The 23,898-nt window shown below is 36.8% G+C and overlaps 1 protein-coding gene across 1 annotated transcript in view; it reads left to right on the top strand.

Moving 5' to 3' along the window:
• The first annotated feature begins 802 nt into the window (after positions 1–802).
• FYB1 (FYN binding protein 1) overlaps positions 803–23,898 on the top strand; it is a 48,283-nt gene continuing 25,187 nt past the window's right edge. Inside the window, exons 1-2 of the mRNA XM_084305219.1 lie at positions 803–921; positions 7,039–8,188. Of these exons, the coding sequence (XP_084161345.1) occupies positions 7,066–8,188 (1,123 nt within the window). The 5' untranslated portion in view covers positions 803–921; positions 7,039–7,065. The remainder of the gene's footprint in view (positions 922–7,038; positions 8,189–23,898) is intronic.

Here is a 23,898-nt window from a genome sequence, read left to right as displayed (position 1 = left end):
AATAAATAAATAAATAAAGTTTTGCAGAAGGGGAAGTGATAAACAATGAGGAAGAGCCAAATAACCTTTAATGAAGCTCAGTCACAAAATTTTTCTTCTGCAATCTTATTGCCATGCAGAGCTCCAGCAACTTCACTGAGCTGTATGTAGCAGAGGGTTCTTCCTTTGTGGTTTGGATTTACCTCCATGTTTACAGTTTTTTGTGAAGCTTATTTTCTCAATATTAATTTCCCTGTCCGGTATCATACTTTGATTTGTGCAATAAAGTGAGAGGCAAAAGAGTAAAATAAATGTATGATCATAATTTTGAAATAATAATAATAATTTCTATAAAGCAAAAGCTTTAAAACACTGGCCAGGAGAATGGCAGAACCTACTGGCAAAGTTGGGAGCAAACAAATATGTTAGCTGACATTTTTAGTTAATGAGTGGGAATGGATGTAATGATCTTTGCTGGCAGCAGGGGACTTAACTTGATCCAAGAGGTCCACTACTGTCTTTAAGCTTGTAATTACCACACGTGTTTTCTTAAATATTATTCTGTAAAGATTCAAGCTTGTATTTACCAATATAGCTTCAAAGGACTCTGCAATATGGGGTAAATGCAGTACTGGAGCTCACTTTGCTTTTAAATATCACATAGTGAATATTGCTGATGACAGCACCTAAGCAGTCTGAACAAATTTTAGTTCCCTTTTCCTCCACTGCTTTTTGCCTAATATCCTGTGGAGAGCAGCTTTTTTCTACTGATCATGATAATAAAAACCACAAGCAGCATTCTTATGCAAACCCTCTTTGAGAAGCAGAACTTCTGTTAGCAAAGAGCACAGGCTACTAACGTGATAAACCCTGTGGATTTTCTCATTGAGGGAGCCAGCTTTTCTGCCTGTATCAAAATATTTGGAGCTTTGGGGAGTCCAGGTAAATTGATGTACATGTTTGTCTTAGAAATAAAACTGTAAAGTTCCAGGATAAAAAAAAAAAAAAAAAAAATCAGTACAATATATTGCATATAACCTCATATAAGTGGAAATGCTAATTGTAGATCTTACTTGAAATAAGTTGTGGAGCTGAAAAGACGTTAAGTTGATTAAATGGTCTTTTCTCTCTCAAAGCTTTGTGTTTGGTTCCCTGAGATTTTACTAAAAGCTGCCCTAACTTAAGTGACCTTTGCATTTTGAAGAGTAACAGAAATGAGGCAATTATTTTTCTCGTAATTGCTTTTGTATTATTTATGGCTGATTGTTTTGTGGTAGGGTATTTTTTAATATACTATACTCCTAATTAAGATATCAGTGTAGGTAAGTATCTTTTCGTAGTGGGTTGTGGAAAATGTTTTTCTTTCTTACAGTGAGTCAGAACAGTATTCAATGGCTTAATGCTAAAAATACTACTACTAATAATAATAATAAATGATAAATAAATCATATGGGATCTTAAAATTCAAAGTGTAATGGTAGGAACTTTTCAGTGTTGGGAACTCAAGGTTTTGTATCTTCTGACTCAGACATGTTACCTTGATAGTAGTAGAATAACCAGAGTCAAATCAAAGATGCTCCTAAAGTATTTGCTGTATATACTGTATGCAAACAGGCTTCTGAGTAGGAAGGGATCTGGCTGTTTAATTTCTTGGCATACTTGCTATAAAAACTACATTATTCTGAAAGTCATTGATTAGCATATGAGAAAAAAATATATATATAAAAAAGTATTAAGTATCAAGAAACCCAATTCTTATATAAAACCAGGTTAATCAAAAAATATCAACATACTTTTTCAGAAAATTATATTAGTCAATCAGCTTTTATTGGACAGAATTTCTTGGTGGAACATTGAAGCTCCCAAGCTTCTGTTGTTGAAGACTGAGTTGCTGTTTTTTTTTCTATTTTGATGTAAACAAGTACCAAAAAGAAGGAAGAAAAGAAAAATTAATCTCTGTGTTGAAATTACCAGACCATAGGGATGAGGAGATGACCATGCATGGATAGATCCTTTAGCCTGGTGCACAAGATGTGACAGCAATTTTGAGACCAAGCTCAGATGTCATCTAGCACTTCTGGTCAAGCCCTATGCCTTCACTAGTCCTGGTCTCACTTTGGGTGCAAGAATTACATTGTCTTCACATTTTTCTGCATTATGATGTTGTTGGTCATATGATTTGTGTGAATGATGAGAAAATGTGACAAGAGAGGGACAAAAGAGATGTAGAGGAATGCATGATGAAGACGATAGTCAGGCTGGAACATTCTTGTCTAATTTCAACAGTTGCACATCCATGTGAATGTGATAATTTTGTCTGCTGGTGGTAGAGAGACATTTGAAAAGGTTCAGTCAGGAGGACATATAGGCAATTGATCTTTCTCCAAAGAATCTCTTAGGTTTCTGGCTATCCTCTCCATTGTTGAGGTCTGTCTTTCAAAACAAAAGCAACGAGCAAAACAGCCCACCTCTTCATTATTTTGAATTTGATGAGGGTTCTTTCCTCTTGTATGTCAATCATTGTGTCAGCAAGTCTTTCTGCTTGGACTGATGCTGTCTTTCTGCCTTTTTTTCATACTTGTGCTACTTACATTCAGAGGTACAGAGTAGTGCAACATCTTAGTTCCAATGTCCAAATGCTGAACTCACAATTAGAGGAAGTCTTCTTTAACTAATAATTATTATTACATTCAAGGGGAAGAAAAGCAACTTGGAAATTATTTATCTTTTCTAAAAACAAAAAGTGTTGCATAAATATAATTATGAAGTCTCTCCATCTGGAAAGGGAAATAGTCAAGCAATAGAATCATAGAATGGCTTGCTCAGGGCCTCATCTAACCTGGTCTTGAACACCTCCATGGATGGGGCATCCACAGCTTCTCTGAGCAACCTATTCCACTAAAATTCCAATAAATTATAATGAATTTAGAACAACACTAGCGTCTTATGCAAACAGCTAAACTTCCTCAACCCATTAACCTTAGTAGAGCCCAAATCAGGCCTTTATGATGCCAGCTAAGATAAGATCTGTATTTAACTTTAATTCATCGTTTTCCTCGCTTTTTCTTTCCTTATTCTGTTCCTTATCATCATATCCTGTTCATGGTTTAGAAGCCAATTCATTCAGTGGTTATAAGCTTCTGTGTTTTTTTTCATTATCACAGAATTCATGAATATACGTACTTCTTAAAATGGTGGTAGTTTTATAATCTTTCTTTCACTGCCTCCTAGCAAATTTACCAAGATTTTATTATGTTAAAAGAAATATGAGTTTTAAAAGACCTGTTGAGACATTATCATGTGGCAATAGAAAGGAAAAAGTTACAGGTGAGAAGTGAAAAGAAGTTTTTGTTTGTTTGTTTTGTTTTGTTTTTGTTTTGTTTTGTTTTTTTTGGTCTCATAAATCAGACCTGCATGCATTTTGAAGAACTGCATGGTTTCTTGTACAGTCAACAGTTTCACAGAGGTTATCTGCTTAACTAAAGATTACATACAGACATCTTCTGTTGATTTCATTGATCCAGTGTTTCTATTTATTTGAAGAAAAAGCAACCACAAGGGGAAGTTGAAGTGAAATGATCTTTTGGCTTCACCAAGACTAGAACTTAAATAACATATATTTATGTCAAAACAAAACAAAACAAAGTGTGGGATTTTTTGTTTTGTTTTGTTTTTAACAGGTTATTTGAGACTGAAATATTCAGAGAAAAGTCAGGAAGAATGGAGTTTAAACATTTATTTTTCTTGTGTTCTCATTATAATGTACTTCAGTACAAAAAAAAAAAAAATAGTTATATTGTAAATAATGAAGAATTGTACTTGTTTACACTGAAAAGTAATTATAATCTTCTCATGGAAGACTTCTGTACAATTTTGTTACCTGTGTGGGTTCTTGCTGAAGGCAGTGGAAGCTGGGAAAGTGCTGTACATACAAATCTGGGAACCAAAACAAGGGCATTATTCTAGATATGAGCCAACACATTAGAATAATGCATCCATCTCCTTGCAAAGAAAATGTTACTGTTTACCATGTGCTTCTTCCATTTCAGTTCAGTAGCTGAAAGGCCAAAGTATTGCAGTTTCCCAAGAAAGTGCAAGAAAGTTCAGAAAGTGACCTATGTACTTCTTGTATGAGAATCCTCTGTCTAACTGGCAGTTTGCACTTTGGGTGGGAAGGTTGGCGTGAACTTAATCTAACTTCATAATCTTTTCAAGTTCCCATTTCATGAATTACAACCTGTTGTATGTGCTAATGGAAAAGGTAACTGCTGTCACTTCTGGGAAGGGAAATGCAGAAACTGTGGGGATTATTCTGTGAGCAGGGTCACAAAAAAAAAATATTCTCCTTTTCCCAGTTCCCCATCTGTCTACCTGGCCAGTCAGGTTGCACATTACAATCCACAACGTGGCTCCTGCTATAAAGTAAGCTTATTAAAGCAATAATTGATGACATACACTGAAAAGAAGCAGAAAGATTTCCCAGTTTCTTACCATCCCGATTTCTTAGAGTGTTACCCTTACTACTCACTACTGACTGTAAGTAAGTAAGAGAAGTTGCAGTGCTGTTTGTAATCCCTTCTGCATCCCCAGGAGTGATGTTTTTTACTCTTGAAGAGCTGGTATAGCTGCATGACTAATGCAAGGTTCTTTTCACAGTACCGGGAAGAAATTTATTAAAATAAATCATTGACTTCAGTAGGACTTAGAGAAAATAAACAGTCCTAACACGGCAGTAGTGGATTGCTTAGTGCATTTGAAAGCCTGTATGAATACAACTGATGTTGCTATTGCCAAGATGCAGAAAACTTCTCAGAAACTGCATATCATAAAATGAAACATTTCTTTGAAATCGTAGTTCCAGGTTCCAAAAGGTCTATATGCTTAAAGTCTCTTGTCCAGAATATCCACATTACTGTAGTTTAACACAGTACACTTTCTTAAATTACAAATGGAAGGAATAGCAGAAGAATCAATTTATTCTTACACCTTTCCAAAGAAATGAGCTGCTGAGTTGGCCAGGCAATTGATCACAGAACTTGTCATTTACAAGTTCTGAAGAATTAAAACACTGAGGGGACATTACAGTAATTAGATTTTGTTACAGAAAAACAACACCAATGAAACATGCATTAGTACTAATTCAAATAGATCAGAGACAGAAGTCTTTGGTATTATTTCTGGCATAGCAATTAGTTTAACTTTCTCTTTGAATGTGTAAAATCAGTGCTTTGTGGAGTATTACGGGAGGAATCTTGAATGATTCTGATATATGTATCTCTGCATTGTGATTTTGTGTGTGTGTCTGAGTGCACTTGTGGTAACCAGCAGTAGATAGCTTAAACCTGATAATCTCCATAGTAAACATGTACTTCCTCCCTTCCCTACATGAGCAAAAGAGATAACAATGGTGCTGTGGGGATAGGTTTCATCTTGTTTTGGCTTCTTTTCTTGTAAGTAACTTTGCCATGCAATACAGTTTGGAAAGACTGATTTTTTTTTTTGGTGATATTGAAAAACTAGGAAATTTATATTGCAGAAGTCATGGGTAAAACTACTACAGTGTACTGGGCAATTCATAACATGATACAATCAATCAGAAGGCAAAAGGAGCAGACAACCACAATTCATAAGCTCTTGTTAATGAAGTTTTTTTGATTGTTTGTTTGTTTTTAAGTTACTGAACATTCAATTAAACCATACTGAGTGAAGACACAGTACACTTTTCTACCTCCTTCTAAATTTTTTTTTCCAGAGCTTTACATATTATACTTGGTAGTGATACTCTTTGTTTCCAAACAAATGGTTCAGAGCCCCTCCTAGTTATAGCATCCTTGCTTCATATTGTTAAGTGTTATATTTTATCTTCCCCACACAAAACAGATCCCACTGAGTACAAGCTGTGAAACAGTTATGTCTCTGTATCCACTGTACCTGTAAGTCTGCCACCAATGTCTGCTGGCAAAGGACCCCCCTGCTGCTGAGGACAGTCAGAAGCCAAGAGTGGCCCCAGCCCAGTGTGGTGGGACCAGCTCACTATACTTTGCTCAGGTTCTTCATTTCACTGTGTTATAATTTCACTGAACCAAACTGTGTTGAGGTTTTGTTCTCAGTTCATATTGAAGGCTGATCTTGAACAGTAATGAATAGATCTGACCAATTAAGATAGTTTCAAGTGAAACTGCATTTTAGTCACCTGGTAAAAAAAAAAAAAAATGGGTAAAAGTTCACTTTTTATTTTTTTCCTTTTTTTTTTTTTTTCCAAGAGGCTAAATGTTTTTGACACTATTTGTGCTTACTGATTGTCATTTCTTCCTATTCTTCTCCATATATTTTCACTTTCCATCCAACCATACACAGTTTTTGTCAAATACAAAATGTAGAACAGAAACAAGGACAAAGCTTGTCAAAAGGGGTATGGAGAATGGGGGTGGGGTGTAGAGAGCAGAAGGAAATATAATTGCTGAGAAGGGAAAGAAAAACTGACACCGATCCCCCCAAACCAGAAGATTTTCTGTTTTCACAAGCGAACTTTCAGTTCTTCAAAGATCTGATGGGATTAACGCTATTCTGGCATATTGCCTAGGTTTCAACACAGTCTACACCTCTCACTGTAGGAAATTCATAATTTTGGGGGGATGTTTTAATTTTGAAGTAGTAGGTATTTTCATGTATTTTACAGGTGTTCACTTCCCCATTCCAGAAAAAAAACAAAAATTATAGTATGAAATACCATAGTATGAACCATATTACTATATAGTAGGAAGGAGCTGAATGACCACTCTTTAAAGGCATTTTACAGTGAAAATTTACCTAGAGTGAAAATTTTAGATTATATAACCATAGAAATGTAATAATAACAAAATATTCAATAACAAAGTATAATAACAAAATATTCAGTTTCTCTAACACTACAGGAAGATGTGCTACAATATCTGCACAGCCAATCAGCAGTACTACAAGCCTCAGACCAGGAAACTCTTTAAAGTACAGTATGTGTGAACATTGCAACTGAGACTTTCTCATTGCTGCTGTTTCTTTTTTATTTCTCTATGCTCATAGGACAGCAAAACAGATGTGAAGTCACTCATGGCGAAATTTAACGCGGGTAACAACCCCTCAGAGGACGTTTCTGGTAACAGTCGACCCTTCAAAATTGCAGGACAACCTCTCCATTCAGGATTACAGACAAGGAAAGCAGCACTTGAGAAATTTGCAAGTCAAGGAAATGCAACTACTCCTTCAGGACCCAGTACCTTTCACAAACCTGTTCATCCTAAGACTGCTCTGGGGGTCAAGCCTTCAGCTGATGATAAGACAGAAAAGGATCCAAAGCCCCCATATTTGAAACCAGTGGCACAAAGGTTTGGGGTTCAGCTTCAGGCAACTAATAGGGACAATGATGGAAAAACTGGATGCACTAAACCCACTACCAAAACCAGTGACTTGGCAAAAGAAGAGCCAAAGCCTCTGTATCCAAAACCTGCAGTCAACAAGCCTCTTAGCACTGCTCCTCATGAGAAAGAAAAAAGACCTCTGGGAACAAAACCAAATTCAAATTTTGCACCACAGGAGAGTGAGGCAAAACCAGTATTCTCAAAAGTAGCTGGAGTTAAGGAAAAGTTCATGTCCGCATCACAAGAAAATGAGCCCAGGCCTCCTTCTTCTAAACCAGCTCTTGCACAGAAACCTTCTCTAAACCATGAGGTCTCCCACAGCGAAGACACTTCAAGTAAAAATGCGCTTCTGCATAAAGGAGTAGCAGGCCCTAGACCAAAAATACATTCTTTTAAAGCTGCAAAGGAAACAGATGAAAATAGTAACTGTGCTGCAGAAACTGCAAGCAGTCATTTTGCTAACATGGCTCTGAAACCTACTGGCCACTGGTCCAGCTCATCGCAAGGCACCGCCAAAAACGTGGATGAAAAGACTGAAGAAAAGGGGGTGAGTGCTGCCAGGAACATCTTTCTCAACAAAGTCAGCCAGGAAGAATCTGGTTCATCTCCTCCCAAGTTCCGTAAGATGAGCACAGTGTTTGCTGCAGGAAAGTCACTGGGTGGGTCAGAAGAAAAGGAGGATGGGGACAAGAGCTCAGGAGCCCCAAAAAGGAAAGCCTTGCCCCCACTGTTCAAGCTGGGCCAGCCCCCGCAGAAACCCTGCCGACCACCCAGCGTGGACCTGGAAAAGTTCCAGAAGAGCATCCCAAAAGACAGTGAGTGCTCTCTGTTCTTGCTTTCATGAGTATTTCTTTTTAACCCATTTAGCACTTTATTTATTTCATTTGGAATCCTCCATTCTGTTCAGAAATAACACAAGACCTGTGCATCGGACATCTCTTCTGTACAGGGCAGAAATTAAAATTATATTTCTCCTCCCTCAGCAGCAGAGAGTGTAAGAGGGATGTTTTCTGTGTTGGGTTCATTTGTTTTTCGAAACTGTTAAGTATTTATTACTTGTAGCAGAGAGTTTAAGTATTTTTCTCAACAGACATTTCAGTCCTGACTTCCTATAAACGAGGTGTTGATGTTCAGTGTCCTGTTGTCTTATGAACTTCCTGGGCACAGTCTGATGGCTATCAAAATGATAGTAAACCTGTAGTAACCACACCTTTTTTTTTTTCTTTTTCTTTTTTTTTTGCCTTTCACAATGACTAACTACACGTCCTTATAAGCTGCTGTATTTTATAGTATGTTCAGAAAGTTAGAACACTATGCTATTAGAGAATGAAGGGTTCCCAGGTAGAGCTGCATGGATTTCATACCCAGATCTGAAACCAGACTCTATAAGCATCTTCTGCACTTCATGTTTTCTGTTACATTTGTGTGATTTCAGTTGCATGGAAGTTTGTAGCACCTGAGGCTCTGCCTCACTGTCCTTATGAAGAAGTAAGCCACTCAACTTTCTGCTGGTTGTAGTCCAGGCATGAATATTAAGGTTTTCAGTAAAACCTGAAGTGGTTTTGCATGTGATGGGAACAAAAAAAATAAAAATAAATAGAATTTCTGTGACTCTACTCACACAAAAAGTTGTACTTCAGCAGGTTCCTTTCACCCCATAGGAAAGTTGCCACAAATATAACCTGTTTCTGAGGTATTCAAAATATGTCCTTGAAAATCGGAAGTTATTAGATAAAAATATAGTTTCCTAAAGTTAGACCCAGAAATCCCTCCTTAAAGGAGAGATGAGTTTTTCAGATGTTCTGTGTGTCCTTATATTACCTGTTAAAACATTTGGGTCACGATTTTCCCCCAGCACATTTTAGGCACTGTTTGATAATTTTAAAAAGCTAAAATCAGCTACTGTTACCTCCAGCTGGAGTAGGGCAATGCCAATTGTCATGTTTCTATTACAATTTTTAGGATACATGAAGGAAGCTTTCTGTTTTTTCTTATAATGCCAGGCACTGAGAACTATGATTGCATAGGAAACTGATCATATTTTACAATCAAAGGTTTAAGGTGTATGGGTCCAGGTGAATGCAGTGGTTTTGGGAGAAGCAATGACAGAAACAAAAAAATGTATTTTTCTGTTACATTTTTATTATTATTCATTTATTTCTGGGTTTTTGTTAGTACACTGTTACCTGCACAGAGATTAGGAAACAAAGTGTATATCCAGTCCTCACATATATATTTTTTTGGCTCAAGACATTTAACTAGTTAGGTCCTGAAACAATTTGTGTCATGTATCACACACAGCTAAGTAGTTTCTGATAGTGATAGTTTCTGATAGCATTTCACGGTACCTACGTTAGTCTGCCTTAAGCATCTCTCTTAGATTAATTAAACTGATCAAACTCAAATTTCCAATATAGTGAGTGGGAAAGGGAGAAGCCCAATGATGTGTTTCAAGGCATTTAAGTTAGATGCCTGATAGAGCTGAGAATAGATGCTCTACAATACTCCACCCTGTGCATGTGCAGTGCATCAGGTACAGTTATGTAGTTTACTTGATAAAAAATTTGTCCTTGTGTCTTCTGTGCTTAGAATGCAGCACTGCTTGTGTTTCAGCAGTTTTGTAATGCACATAAGAGTAGGCTTCCTGAGACAAAAGACGTTACAAGGTGTTATGACCGGATGAAAAGGCTCAGAGCTGAGTTTCTGTGAAGACAAAATGTCACGCCAAAAGCAGAGTGTGAGTGGAACTACATACTCTATTACTATTTTCTCCTACTCAGAAATGAGGAGCATATCAATAACATAAAATGTACTGTCTTGTCAGGTTTATATTCCATTTTTCCTCTCTCTCTCTACATATAAGGAATTGTTCTCACAAATGTATCTACAGGGCCAGATCCTTGAATGGCATAAATTTGTTTCTCTCTTTTAAAAGAGGCATGCCAATTTATAACAATTTGAGTAGTCATCCCTTCTTCACAAAGCACTGTTCATGACTGTCCTTACTCTAGTGCCCGGAAAAGGTTCAAAATGGAAAGACAGCATTTTCAGCAAAGTACAACAGCAAATGTTTTGATTAAACAAAAGCAATATAAGCTTTGCTAATTAGAACATTGAGAAACTGTCCAAGGCTGAACCGCTCAAAAGCGCAATTATTTCAAAAGATATTTGTTAATTTTATTTTAAGTAATTAATGGAGGAATTATCTTTTTATCTTATTGTTCAACTATTATTATTATTAATAATAATAATAATTTTCTGCTGCCCATGCAGGTGTAGTCACAATATATTTTTCACTCTCTTTTTAAAATTGAAGGTTAGAAATATTTATTCCACACATTCAAAATGAGCTTGCTGTGTGAACAGGGCTATAAGGTTAATACCAGCATTTCTGTTGAAAGGAGAATCTCCAGTTGCCACTTACCAGTACTAGGACAGCCACCAGCCTGGGTGAGTTGCAATGGGGAGAGGGACAAAACATGGAGCTACCCAACATGGTGGCACAGCTTGTTCTCCAAATATGTTAAAAGATACACACCCAACATAATACACATGCAACTAAACAGAACTGAGTGGTCAGCAATGGTCTTCTCTACTTCACACTCTGAGTCAGGGCAAGAATGAAAGATTTCGAAACCACTTCAATATGAAGCTGTTCATACTGGAGTTGAGCGTTAGCTTTTCCCTGAAGAGTTGGTATATAGACCTGGATGTTATGCTTGGCTTTTAAGTAATGAAGCTCGTTTCTTTGTGGCCAAAACTTTATGCAGAACAGTTTTGGTGGCAAGACCATATGTTCTAGCCTAAATCTGAACACCCTTGTTTTCAACTCGACAAGGTTATTCAACACTGCTGGGTTTCTTGGAACATTAAACTCGAATGACAACACATACCTGCTTTGGAAAGGCAGTTAAACTGAATGGCTTTCTATCTTTCTTTTCTTTTCTTTTCTTTTCTTTTTTTTTTTTTTTTTCTTTAACTGTCATTTCAAGAGTGAAAGTCATGCCAGGGAGATGACACCCCCGCAGCACAAATTCTTCCTGCTCATTACTTTGTCCTGATAAACAGCAGCTTGCTGTAGTTGCTTTATTTTCTGCTGTGATTCAGGGCCTGAGTACAAAGAACAAGCAAATGGAGAAGGTTTTCCCATCCAACAACATGGGATGATGGGTCTTTTGGTTGTTGTGGTGGTGGTTTTGTTTTGTTTTGTTTGTTCTGTACTAGGGTCAAAATTAAGCTTTGTGGTGTCCTTTGTGAAGAGAAGATCTTCACACATGGCAGTTGATATAATTGTGTTAGGGACATGTGTCTGTGGTGCAGGAAACCTTGCATTGCCTGACTGGAACACAGAGTTTGATGCTGGAAAAACCTTAGGTGCTACAGGCTGAAGTGCTCACTAATGCAGCAGCCTTATTCTTGTGTAAGGGAAGATTTAAACTGTCCTGTGTAAATATTAAGGTTTGCTTTGTTTTTGATTAGAAATGTTTATCTCATCCTGGGAAACTTTTCCTGATAACACCCCTGAAGATACAAGTGTGTTGCTGAGGAAATGTTGACTATCAGTTTGTTGCTGTATTCCAGTGAAGACAGGTGTTAATGAATTCCTGTCTCAGACTGTGAATACATGGCATCATGTTAAATGTTACCTTTCCTATAAGAACAGCAACAGGACACGAGGGAACGGCATGGAGCTGGGACAGAGAAGGGTCAGGCTTCATGTTAGGGAAAGGTTCTGCACCCAAAGGGTGGTCGGGCACTGGGACAGGCTCCCTAGGGCAGTGGGCACAGCACCGAGCTGCTGAAGTTCAAGAAGTGTTTGGACAATGCTCTCAGACATATGGTTTGGGTTTTGGGTGATCCTGTGTGGAGCCAGGAGTTGGATTCAATGACCCTGTGAGTCCCTTCTAACTTGGAATATTCTGTGGTTCTATGATTCTGAATTCTTATGTGATGTCCCTCTAAAGCTATTCTCCTGAGAGTAGATAATACTTACATCAACTTGAAATCAGTGGGCTGCATGTGCTTTCTAGATTCAGAAGATAATACTAATGATAACATTAATAACCAATACCCAAAGTTCAAACAGGGCTTTGTTAGGGAAAAAAAAAATAATTAAAAAAAAAAAAAAAGAAAAAAGAGAGAAAGTAATTTTGCTGACACCTTTCCATGTGAGGCCACAACCACACTATTGCTTTCACAGAACTGCACCTGGGCTGACTTCAGTGTACTTGTGTGGGTACAGATGGCCAGCCACACAAAGTCCGTTGAAGGCTCAGTGTCCCCAGTGCTCTGAATTCTTCTAAGGAGATTTCAAGCCATGGTGGGAGAAAGGAAAGGAAAGTGTACTGAATCAAGGAGGAAAGAATACGTGCAAAACAATTCTCACAGTTTATGGTTTAGGTTGTAGTAGTGGCTGCAATCCCTTTTGAGGTTCTGTCCCAATATATGTTGTGTACCCTGATGGTGACATGGCTATTTGAGTTGGATAAGACATCAAAAGAGAATAGAGGAATTAAAATTGGAAGTGTGAAGTACAACAAAAATAGCACAGCACTGTTGGCAAAGTAATTAACGAACAAGCACTGCTTCCGCAGACAGTTAGCGTTTAACTGTTTTTGCAAAACCCCTTATAACCAACCAATTGTTGCCCTTATTTTATGGCAAGATGAAAAAAAAAAAAAAAAAAAAAAAAAAAAAAAAAACTTCCAATGTTATAAAGAATAGGGGATTTTTTTATCACAGGATGTCACTGCAGTTTACAGTAGAATCAGTACTTAAAAGGTCAATGGAGGTTTTTCTTCCTTTACTTCAGTGCTAGATTGGATAAAGTTACACAACAGCTCAGTCATAAGGTGTATGGGGATAAAATGAATTGTAATTTGAGATAAATAATCTGTTCAGATGGTACTAAAACTAGGTTATATCAAACAATGCAGCTTTGGATGGAGTAGTAGTAGTGACGTGTAATGATGTGATGCCTCTGTTTGCACATGGGAACTATGGCATGTCATAACACCTTGTACAACTCAGGGAAGTGTCAAAAGATCAGAATCTCATGATAATTATGTGCAAGTTAATGTCTGGATTTTGATATACCTAGTTAAAATGTTGAATTCTGAACTATACCAAAAATATTTACTAACGTAAGAATATACACGGGATGTTAAGACCTTCAAGACCTTTTCCCTAGTCTTTTCTTAGATTTCATATTGTTAACGTCTACTGTTATTGATCCATCATAGGTTTACCTGAAAACTATGGAAGTGAACTTGAAATTATGATCATACAGGTCTGCCATGAATGTAACTTTGCTAGATCTGCTTGGAATAAAAAATAATAATAATTAAAAAAAAAAATCTACAAAATTTGGACTACTAGTTGCACGTAGTTTATAGTGGAAACTAAGTTAAAAACACTCCAGCTTTCCTCTAAGGACATTTTCTCTTGCTGTCTCTGTAAATGGAAGAATGCAAAGGATTCTTTCAGCAGCATTTAACTGAAATATATTAAATGGCCAAGAAACAGAAGAATCAATTTTTGAAGTTCATAGATCATGGATCTTCACCTAAATGTCTCACTTTTTGTTTGTGACACTTTATGTGGTATACTCATTACCTTTCATATGATTAGACTGTGGTAAATTAACAGTAAGATATAGACAGTATATATCATAGTATGAATGACAAGCATATAATTATGTTTTTCTCATGTATGCACTTAAAGTTTATGTATGCATTCTGGAGTCATTTCTGCAGTTAACTGTGCTAAATCTTATAGAATCAGTTATAATCTATAATTATTCCTGAGCTGAGACTTCAGTATCTAAGATGCATAATTTAAGATTCTGAGGATAAACTAATGCAGCTATTGATTCTGTTGAGGAAACGTAATGATCACTTAATAACAATTCCAAATACACGTTAACAGTATGATTCGAATTGGTTTTAAGTCATTTCTGTTTTGAATCAAAGTATATACCTAATATATACTCTGAATTGGTGTGGAAATTGCTAAGGACTGAATGAAACTAAATGATGCATTGTGATGAATTAGAATCCAGTGTCCACCCTCCAACAGGGTCAGTGCTGGGTGAGCTCAACACAATGCCTTTAGGATTATACCACATACAGAAAAAAAGAGTCTTTATGAAAGAGTATTCAGAATACCACTTATAAAGGACAACTGCTAAGGAAACAAGAAAAAGACAGATAGAATGTCTTTTATCATAGAAAGTGTCAAAGAAAATGGAAACTGATAGGCAGAAAAACAGTAAAACCAATGGAACTAAGCAATTCTCTTTAAGTTATGGTTTTGTTTTTTTTTTTTCAGTTTTGAAATCTTTTTGTTTCCTAGACCTATTTGGTTCACATGAGAAAACCCTTTTGATGAACCTTCATCATTTGGTTGCATTATGTAGGTAATGGTAGACAAGTTATTATGCTGTAACAAAGTCAGGAGTATTCTGAAACATGGCTGTATCCCAGAAAAGCATGAGAATATAAAATATGTTAACAATTTTAAGTGATAGAATGGTATGAACTGGCTGGAAGTTCCCTCACTTATTAAGTTGGTATGTATTTTGCTCAAAATCTACTTTACAACTAATAGTAACAATTAAGTGTATCTAAAATATCACATTAATTCATAGGCAGCTTTATGGTAAAACTGGAAATAGAGACTTTTTTTTTTTTCCCAGATATACAAAAATATGCATGTGATCATGAAGCTTTGGACATGTCTCTGAAACAATTATTGGAAAATGTGTTTTGAAGCGTAAAGTTCTCACATCTAGCTAGACCTAAACAACTGTTTTGTATTCCATTTACAAGAACATTTGGCATATACTTCTCATATCTTTGAACTCTGACATGTTCTGAAGTTTGTCTTTGGGCTGGAAAGTCTTAATTTCACTGTATTGTTTTATTATTTCCCTGGACATTTGCAGATGTAAGCATATGTAGTATGTTGCATTCTATCCTGTATCCATTCTAGACCTGTTTTGGTTGACATGAAGAAATGTTTTCTACGAACCTTCATCATTTGATCATATTATGTAAGTCACAGTACACAACTTAATCATAACTTAACTTTATCATAAAAGTTTGATTTTCTGAGCCACTGACCTCTTCTGAGCTTTGAGTTAAGTTTTTCAGAACAACTTTCTCAAAAGCACAGAATACGTTTCCTAGTTCCATCGTAGAGAAATATTTGGTTTCCAGTACATGGCACAGGGCTGATTAGTATTATTTCTCTTTTCTTTTTATTTTTTTTTTTTGGAACACTGGTTGTAGCACTCAGAGGGAGAATTGGGGTCAAATATGCTTTTCTACAAGCTTTTATTATAAAATATATATATATATATATCAGCCATAAAGCAGTTAGCAAGCTACGTGCTGTTGTGAGAGTACTTAACAGCGGTTGATATGGATTTTATTAAATACCCAGTTTTAAAAGTGTTTTGGATTATCTAAGTATCCTTCTACATATGAAAAAAAAAAAAAAAAAAAAAAAAAAGTGTAGTGTGTGTCTTTTTTTTTTCCCCTTCCATGAGAAATAGCTTAATTAGGAAATAGCGTTTAACTTTGGCTAAAATTTGGTCTCTGTAAGGAACAGGAATTGAGTAGTTTTTTTGTGTACATGTGAAAAAGTTTTTGGTAATGTCTACAGTTATTCTTCTGAGCAATAATTTGTTCCATCTTGCCTGTCTACCACACTTCTAAATTCCCCCAATGGTGAAGTCACTGATAGGATGATGAACTGAATAGGATGAACTGAATCTTAGTCCAAGCCCAATGTAAGGCCACGCAGACAAGAAGCACCTGTTATTTCAAGCAGCTGCTTAAGATGAAAGCAGCTGTTAATGTTTAAGGTGAGTGATAGATTCTGCAGTCCAGTTCTGCCAAATGGTATACTCCAGAATATCAGTGTCGCAGAAAAGCACATAGATCTCCTACTTTCTCTCAGATATTGCCAGGTTGGAGGTTTCACAAACTGATGTCTGGCATAGGGGACTATATCTGACTAATAGCGATTCTATAGCTTCATTTGAAAATGTCCATCATTATATATTAATCCAGCAATGGATTAACCTCGGCTAGCTGCCAGGTGCCCACCCAGATGCTCTCTCAACCTCAGCAGAACAAGGGGAGAAAATGAGACGGAAGAGTTTATGGACTAAGATAATAGCAATTCGATTGCTCACCAGTTACTGTCACAAGCAAAACAGATTCAGCATGAGGAAGATTAATTGAATTTACTGCCGATTAAAAATAGTGTAGGATAGTAAGAAAAAAAAAAAAAAAAAAAAAAAAAAGCTAAAAACCTTTTCCAACCAACTTTCTTTCCAGGCTCAACTTCATTCCTGACTCTCCTACCTCCTCTCCACCCCAGGGGGATTGGGAATGGGAAATGGGGAATCAAAACTGCAGTCAGTCCCTGATGCTTTGTTTCCACCACTCCCTCACGGTCCCTCTCTGCCCCTGCTCCCCGTGGGGTCCCTCCCATGGGATGCCATCCTTCCCGAACTGAGCCTGTGGGGGCTGCCCACAGGCAGCAGCTCTCCAAGCACTGCTCCCACACGGCTCTGTACCACGGGGTCCATCCATGCCCCAGGAACAAACTGCTCCAGCAGTGCCGCTCCCACGGGTGGGTGGCAGCTCCCCCCAGACCCCCTGCTCCTGTGTGGACTCCTCTCCATGGGCTGCAGCTTCAGCTGCAGCTCCGGCTCCTTCAGGAGCTCTCCATGGGCCACAGCATAGATACTTGTTCCAACGTAGTGTTCCATGGACTGTAGGAGAACAGACTGCTCCACCATGGTCTTCTCCATATGGGCTGCAAGAGGACCTTCTCCCCTCTTTTTTCATAGACATTGGTGTCAGATGAGCTGTTTCTCTCACATTTTTCTTCATCCTCTCTCTCACTGCTGCTGCACAATATTTTTTTACCCTTTCCTAAATATGTTATCGTAGAGGTTACACAAGTATTGCTGATGGACTCAACTTTGGCCAGTGGTGGATTCCTTTTTGAGTTGTCTGGAATAGGTTGTCTTTGACACAGGATAGCTCCTAGACTCTTCTTAGAGAGGCTATACCTGTAGCCCCCACCAAAATGTTGTTATGTAAACAAAATACAAAGCTTTCTTTTTATTGTTTCATATTTGTCCTTCTAAAGGCACACAGAAAACTTTTTACTAAGACTATCAATTTTTACTGCCAAGCATTTTCTTTTTATTAAATATTCTCTCAAGATCACAGAGAAAAGAGAAAAGAAAGGAAAAAGAAATTTAATAGTTTTGTATTAAAAACAAGTCAAACAGAAGACTCAGATTTTACATTTTTATGATATACTTTTGCAAATCTACTTTGACTTTAAAAAACAACATGAACTTTTTTTCTTCTCAAATTTTCAGAAAAAGATCCTTTAGCATTTAATCAGGTGAAGAATCATAGAATCATAGAATCATAGAATCATAGAATATCCTGAGTTGGAAGGGACCCTTAAGGATCATCAAGTCCAACTCTTGACACCGCACAGGTCTACCCAAAAATTCAGACCATGTGACTAAGTGCACAGTCCAATCTCTTCTTAAATTCAGACAGGCTTGGTGCAGTGACCACTTCCCTGGGGAGCCTGTTCCAGTGTGCAACCACGCTCTCTGTGAAGAACCCCCTCCTGATGTCAAGCCTAAATTTTCCCTGCCTCAGCTTAACCCCGTTCCCGCGGGTCCTGTCACTGGTGTTAATGGAGAATGTGACTGTCTACATTTAATGCAAAATTATATACAGCCTTTCATTAAAATTGGCATGAGATCTTTTCTTGAGTGATACAGGCTTACAAACATACATAGCTCATATTTTGAAAGATGGTTACTTCTCATGCTTCAAATCTTCCATCTCCAATTTGAGATATCTCCGGTATCTTACATTTTTGAAAGATAATTTTCATCAAGTTTTTTATATCTGGATTCTGAAAATCATATTAATTTAAAGTTTATGTAGTCATCCAAATATTTAATTGTAGGAATCAGCTAGTCATTCTCAAATACTTTGATAATAATTATTGAATTCTAAAGTAATAATTCAGTACTGATAAAGATAAACAAAAATAGAAGCATTTCATGGTAAAGATGTTAGGAAGCTTTGTAAGTGATATTCCAACAATTTGTATCCTAAAGGATTCATTTTATTAAAGAACATTTTTGATGTCATTAATTTCCACCCAAAACTCAACCTTCCTGAAATGTATGCATTTGAAATGATAATATTCCTTGTTTGCAGATCTTGAAGGGAAAACGTGCAAAAATCCCTGTCTTTGAATGTGAGGTTTTGTAGCATGGGAATTTTTTATGCAACTGATTCATTACATAGACAATTGGTGTTTATATTCCTGTGACTAATTTTTAAATAGAACTGAATACTATATATGATGTAATCATTTTCACATTGAAGAATGGGTTGATGAAATTGTTAACCCCTTCACCAGTTGTTTATTTGGAAAATAAGTAGTTATATTTTAAGGAAAAATTTTTTTCTAGCACATTTTCTTTTACTTGCCCTTGCATCCAAGTATTTCAAATATGAGTGGCTTACTGAAGATTTATTTTATACTATTGCTATTTTATGTCCTTCATCTCTGAATACTTCTCATAGTTTTTGATTTTATTTTTTTCCTGCATAAGAAATGCCATCTATATGATTTAAAAATAACTGGCTCAGGTTTGTAAATATTTCTCATTAAAATCATATGAAGAGTTTAAAAGTAACCATGAAAGGTTTTTCATCAAGCAGCAAAAAGTTTAACCTACAGTTCAAAGGAGAATCAACTTTGGTTCCCTTTAGATAAGGATATGCTTCTGCATAAGATTACACATCGGTTGTTTGAAATCACTTTCCTTACGCCAGTCAGCTCTGCCCAGAAAAAGCATTCTGAATATCTAACCTCATATTTAGTCTCCAGAAGGCTCAGTCCTCCAAGCTTTTATGTAGCATAGTGCTTCAAGTGAAGCCTGAAGGTTTTCTTTTGTAAGACAGCATTAATGTTTAACACCTGTTCAAATATCAACTTTAAATGTAGATTTTTCTGGTGTTGTTTATATTTCACCTGTTTGTCTCTACATGCTCGTATAGAATGGGATATATCATCTACCAGGTATGTGGTCTGAGATTTAGTAAGTCTCTGTCATTTTGAGAATATTAGAATAGGTATCGTATTATCTGAAAAAAAAAAAAAAAAAAAAAAAAAAAAAAACTTGAAAACTTGAAGTAGTCTGTGCATCTGCTCTGGAAACACAATTTACCAATTGAGATCAATGAGATGTTCTCCTTGAAAAAAATGGACAAATTCTGTTCTGATCATGTTGTTCGTGATGTATGAGCAAGTATCAGCAAAGTTATCTTAAAATAGATGGAGATCAGTGCTAGGTATCCATTTTTCCCTTTTCCCTTCCTCCAGAATTCCCCTTTTGTGGAGGTGATTTCCATTGTATAAAGCTGAAAAAGCACCCTCACCATCTGGTGGGAAGAAAGTCAGGGGAGCTGAGGAGAACAAAAAAAAAAAAAAAAGGAAGAAACAATTGTACCCAGGCATTCATTTAAGATGGACCTGGACTCAGGGAGGACAATAACCAAAACTGTTCTGTGGTCCTCGTTTTCAGGGCATGAGCAGTGTCTCCAGTAATCTTAGTGTCTCCACTGTTAGATCTTATCTGACACTGACAACAGCACATCAAAAACACTGAGTTCAGTAATGTTGCAAGTGTACCTGTTTACTCTGAGCAGCTCCAAAGCAGCATAATTTTGAAACCTGAAACAATGGCTTGTATCTAAATGAATATGCAAGTTAGGGAAGCAGAGCAAAGAACAGCTCTCTGCAGATTATGAATAAAGTAGGAAGTGGGTGATCAGCTGCTGCAAATGTTGTTGCAGGTTCTTAGTAAATTCTCCGTAAGACCCAGAAAGCTTCCCAGATCTTGCATGTAGAAGTGGTGACGTGTTTTGCAGTAAAATTGAAAAACAATATTACACTTGAAAAATAGATTAAAAGTATTTTGTTTTATAAAATAAATGTTTCATTCAAAATGCAAAACTTTTGACCAGCAGTATAACTACTTGAAAAATCCCAAAGTCCTTTTTCATTTAAGAAAAAAAAAAAAAATCATTAATTTGAGTGGTGTAAAATTCCACGCATTTTTCTTGCAGAATGCGTGGAGTCTCCTTGCAGTAGCTGATATTGTCATGTTTTCTTTAAATTAATAAAGCCAGAGGAGGGTGACACCTCGTCAGCAGCTCACTGCATCAGGCGTCAAGGGGAACAAAGTCTTTACAAAGGATGTATTCTAGACTAGAGAAAGAGAAAGATGGTCTGTTTGTTAGGATATGAAGTGGAAAAAAAATACTCATTTTTTTCCCCTGTTGAGGAAAAAGAGAATTTTGCCTTGCTAGGAAAGGCATTTTCTTTAGTATATATATGACTATGTTTATGGTGAAGTAGGTGCAATGAGAGTGAACTTGAAATTGAAGTTATTGTAGTGTACATGTAGTTTCAGTTTTGTTTCAACTAGAAATCTCTGGATTGAGGCAATAAATGGGCTCGATACTACAGCCTGATTCCTTCAGTATAATTCAGAGTTAAGTCCTTGCAGTTAAGGTTAGAAAAGCTACCTGGACATTATTCTGGGCAACCTGCCTTAGGTTTCCCTGCTGAGTCCCTTCCAACCTCAGCCAGTCTGTGATTCTGTGAAGAAAATGGAGGCCGGGCTAATGCATTTGAAAGAGATTGCATTGCTGAGGAAATACTTCAGCTAACTGTTCTCAGCTAACTGGAATTTCTTAAGCATTAATGACTTTGGGAACAGGTATGCATTACTGTTACACTCTAGCCAAGGTGTGAAAAAAATATGAACAGCTTAAGCCAGGTCATCACTTGCCAAACTGGGATAACTTCCTACTGCATGGGTGATGATCAGAACTATTATTTCTCATTGTTGCCAATTAATAACTTAGTGCCAAAGAATCACATACTATTGTAATACAGACTTTATCAGCAATTTATGCCTTCAACCAATAGGTGTTGAACTGCAGATGTGAGTGATTAAACATGTGTTTTGTTGTTGTTTGACTGCTTCTGTTCTGGTCAGTTTGATAATTAGATACTGTTCTTCATCTGTGTGCCAATCTCTCATCCAGGAAATGAGACATCCTGGTGTATAGGGAGACAATAAATAAAGACATGTCAGTTCAGCTTTGTCAGCACTGGAGCCTATATCATCATTGTACATGAGTACCATTTATCTTATGAATCTGAAAAGGACTGGGAAAAACTGGTCCTTGCTGAAATACAGATTCCCATTAGATTTCTGTCCCACCTCTGTGCTGCATGTTGCATGCATGGTAGGGACTCTAGGCACTGCTAGAATTTCCCTCCAGGGTCTGCTACTCATTTCTGGTATTGGTACCTCAAAACTGAGTAAGGCAGTATTTCAGAACAGTCACAGAATATTTTTAGCAAGGTGAGAATGGATGTGTTTTGTTTGTTTTTAATTCTGCCTTGAAACTTCTATATGTCTACATAGAGTTTATCTGTTCCAAGTGGCTGGGTTTGTTTGTTTCTTTGTTTGCCCTGTTTTCCTGTTTGCCTAGTTTCTCTTTGAGTTAACACAGGAAAAGTGTGGAAGTTACTGAGAACTGTTATATTCGGGTTGCTTTTTTCTGAGTTTCTTGAATATAGATTATCTGGACATGAAGTGACTGTGGGTTCTTTCTCTAGATGTGGTGTTAGCTACTGAAAGTGTATCAGTATTTCTCACAAGCCAGGAATAGCAAGAGTCAAAGTTGCAAATTTTACATCAAAACAAATTCAGTGTCCTGAACTTCCCAATGAACAAACACTCCGCAGGAACGCAGGTGACCTCTGGGGACTACATGTATAGAAGTTGTTTGTGAAGGCTCCTCAGGCACACAGGAGAACTGCTTACAATGTTTTGTGCACAGTTCTGATGTGAGTGCTAAAGCTCTAAGGATGATTAAAGAAAGTTTGTATCACAATTAGCAGAAATATCTGTTACTCTATGAACAGTTTGTATGGCAGGTTTCTCTTAGCTACTTTACAGCTGCAAAGGTTTTGAGGAACTCCTTTCTTTTCACCAATTCTTTCAGTTCTTTGTTAAAAAGTTCAGTTTCTCCACCTGTTTCTTCAGTGCCAAATAGCATGTTAAAAAAAAAATGAGACCCAAGAAAAGAGAAGAGGCTATTTGGAAACTGAACCGGTAGTGGCGAAAGCTACCTTGCAGTGACGGTCTGTCACACTCTTTCTGGTGGTGAGAGTCCTTTGGGTACATGTGAAGCCAAAATGTAGTTTCGATTTATTTTCTCATTCTGAGTGTCCAGAGCTGACTTCAGTTCCACTACCAGCGTTCCCAAGCACTCAGAGCAGCAAGCCTACAAGACACAAGAAGCGGGAACTGGGATCAAAATGAAATGCTCAGTTAAAACAAGAAACAAAACACTACTGAAACATCATGATAGCTGTGTCTCTGTGAGCCTGATTATAACAGCCTTTTCATACTGAATGTTGCCTTCCTATCTAACTCAGCCCATTATTTTCAGTATTAGAATTAAAACATTTGACACCCACAGAAGTCTCAGTTAGTGTAAGTGAAGGTAATTACACCTCTAAAGGCAGGCAAGAATCAGTTCTATAGTTGGGAAAAAAAAAAAAAATGTTTCCATTATCATGATGATCATTCAGTTATTGCTAGATTCCAGCAATGTACATAGATAGAAAGGGACAGGTTGTTCAGCCTTTATACTTAAAAATAAGGACTTAATCTAAAATGCATCTGTTGTTCTTTCCTGGCTCTGTTTCCTATCATTTGGATTTGGCTTTTAAGAGACAATAGATGAGAGAAGTATTATGCACAGGGACTTGGGCAGAATTTTTGGTTTAGTCCTATAACATAATCACAATCAAGTAATACTGTATGATGATATAATGCATGCATGCTATCATGCATGCGATTTTTGTGCACATGTGCAACACTGTATTATGGCACCACAAATATATCCATGGATAAGCTGATTTGGGATTCACTACTAAAACACAAAAACTTGAGAGTAAAATTAATACCAGTTAACATGGCTTTTATGAAAACATAATAGCCTTTTATTTCTGCCTTCATTCCTTGGTTAGAATCTGCTTGAAATAATTCTGCTGCAAACAAATGCTTAGATTGTCAGTGCTATTCATCTTTATCAGGGAGTTTGAAGCATTAAGAGATTATAGCTGATAAAGTCTGGATGAATAAAGACTCTGAAGAGTTAAATAAGAACATGCACTCCTCAGAGATCAGATACAAGGAGGACATGATCATTTGTAATCTTGGCCCAATTAAACAATTAAACAGTGTTTGACTTTATGCAAATGCAAATATTCATGTAGAAAAAAGAAATGGAAATCATACCTGCAAAATGTGGTAGTGTAATGCCTTGGAAAAAAAAAATAAAAAAAATAAAAACATCAGAGAGGATAA

The sequence above is a fragment of the Netta rufina genome (genome assembly GCF_964035555.1).
Source record: "Netta rufina genome assembly, chromosome: Z".
Classification (NCBI taxonomy): domain Eukaryota; kingdom Metazoa; phylum Chordata; class Aves; order Anseriformes; family Anatidae; genus Netta; species Netta rufina.
The sequence above is the reverse complement of the archived record's forward strand: the minus strand, read 5'-3'. Positions and strand labels throughout refer to the sequence as shown.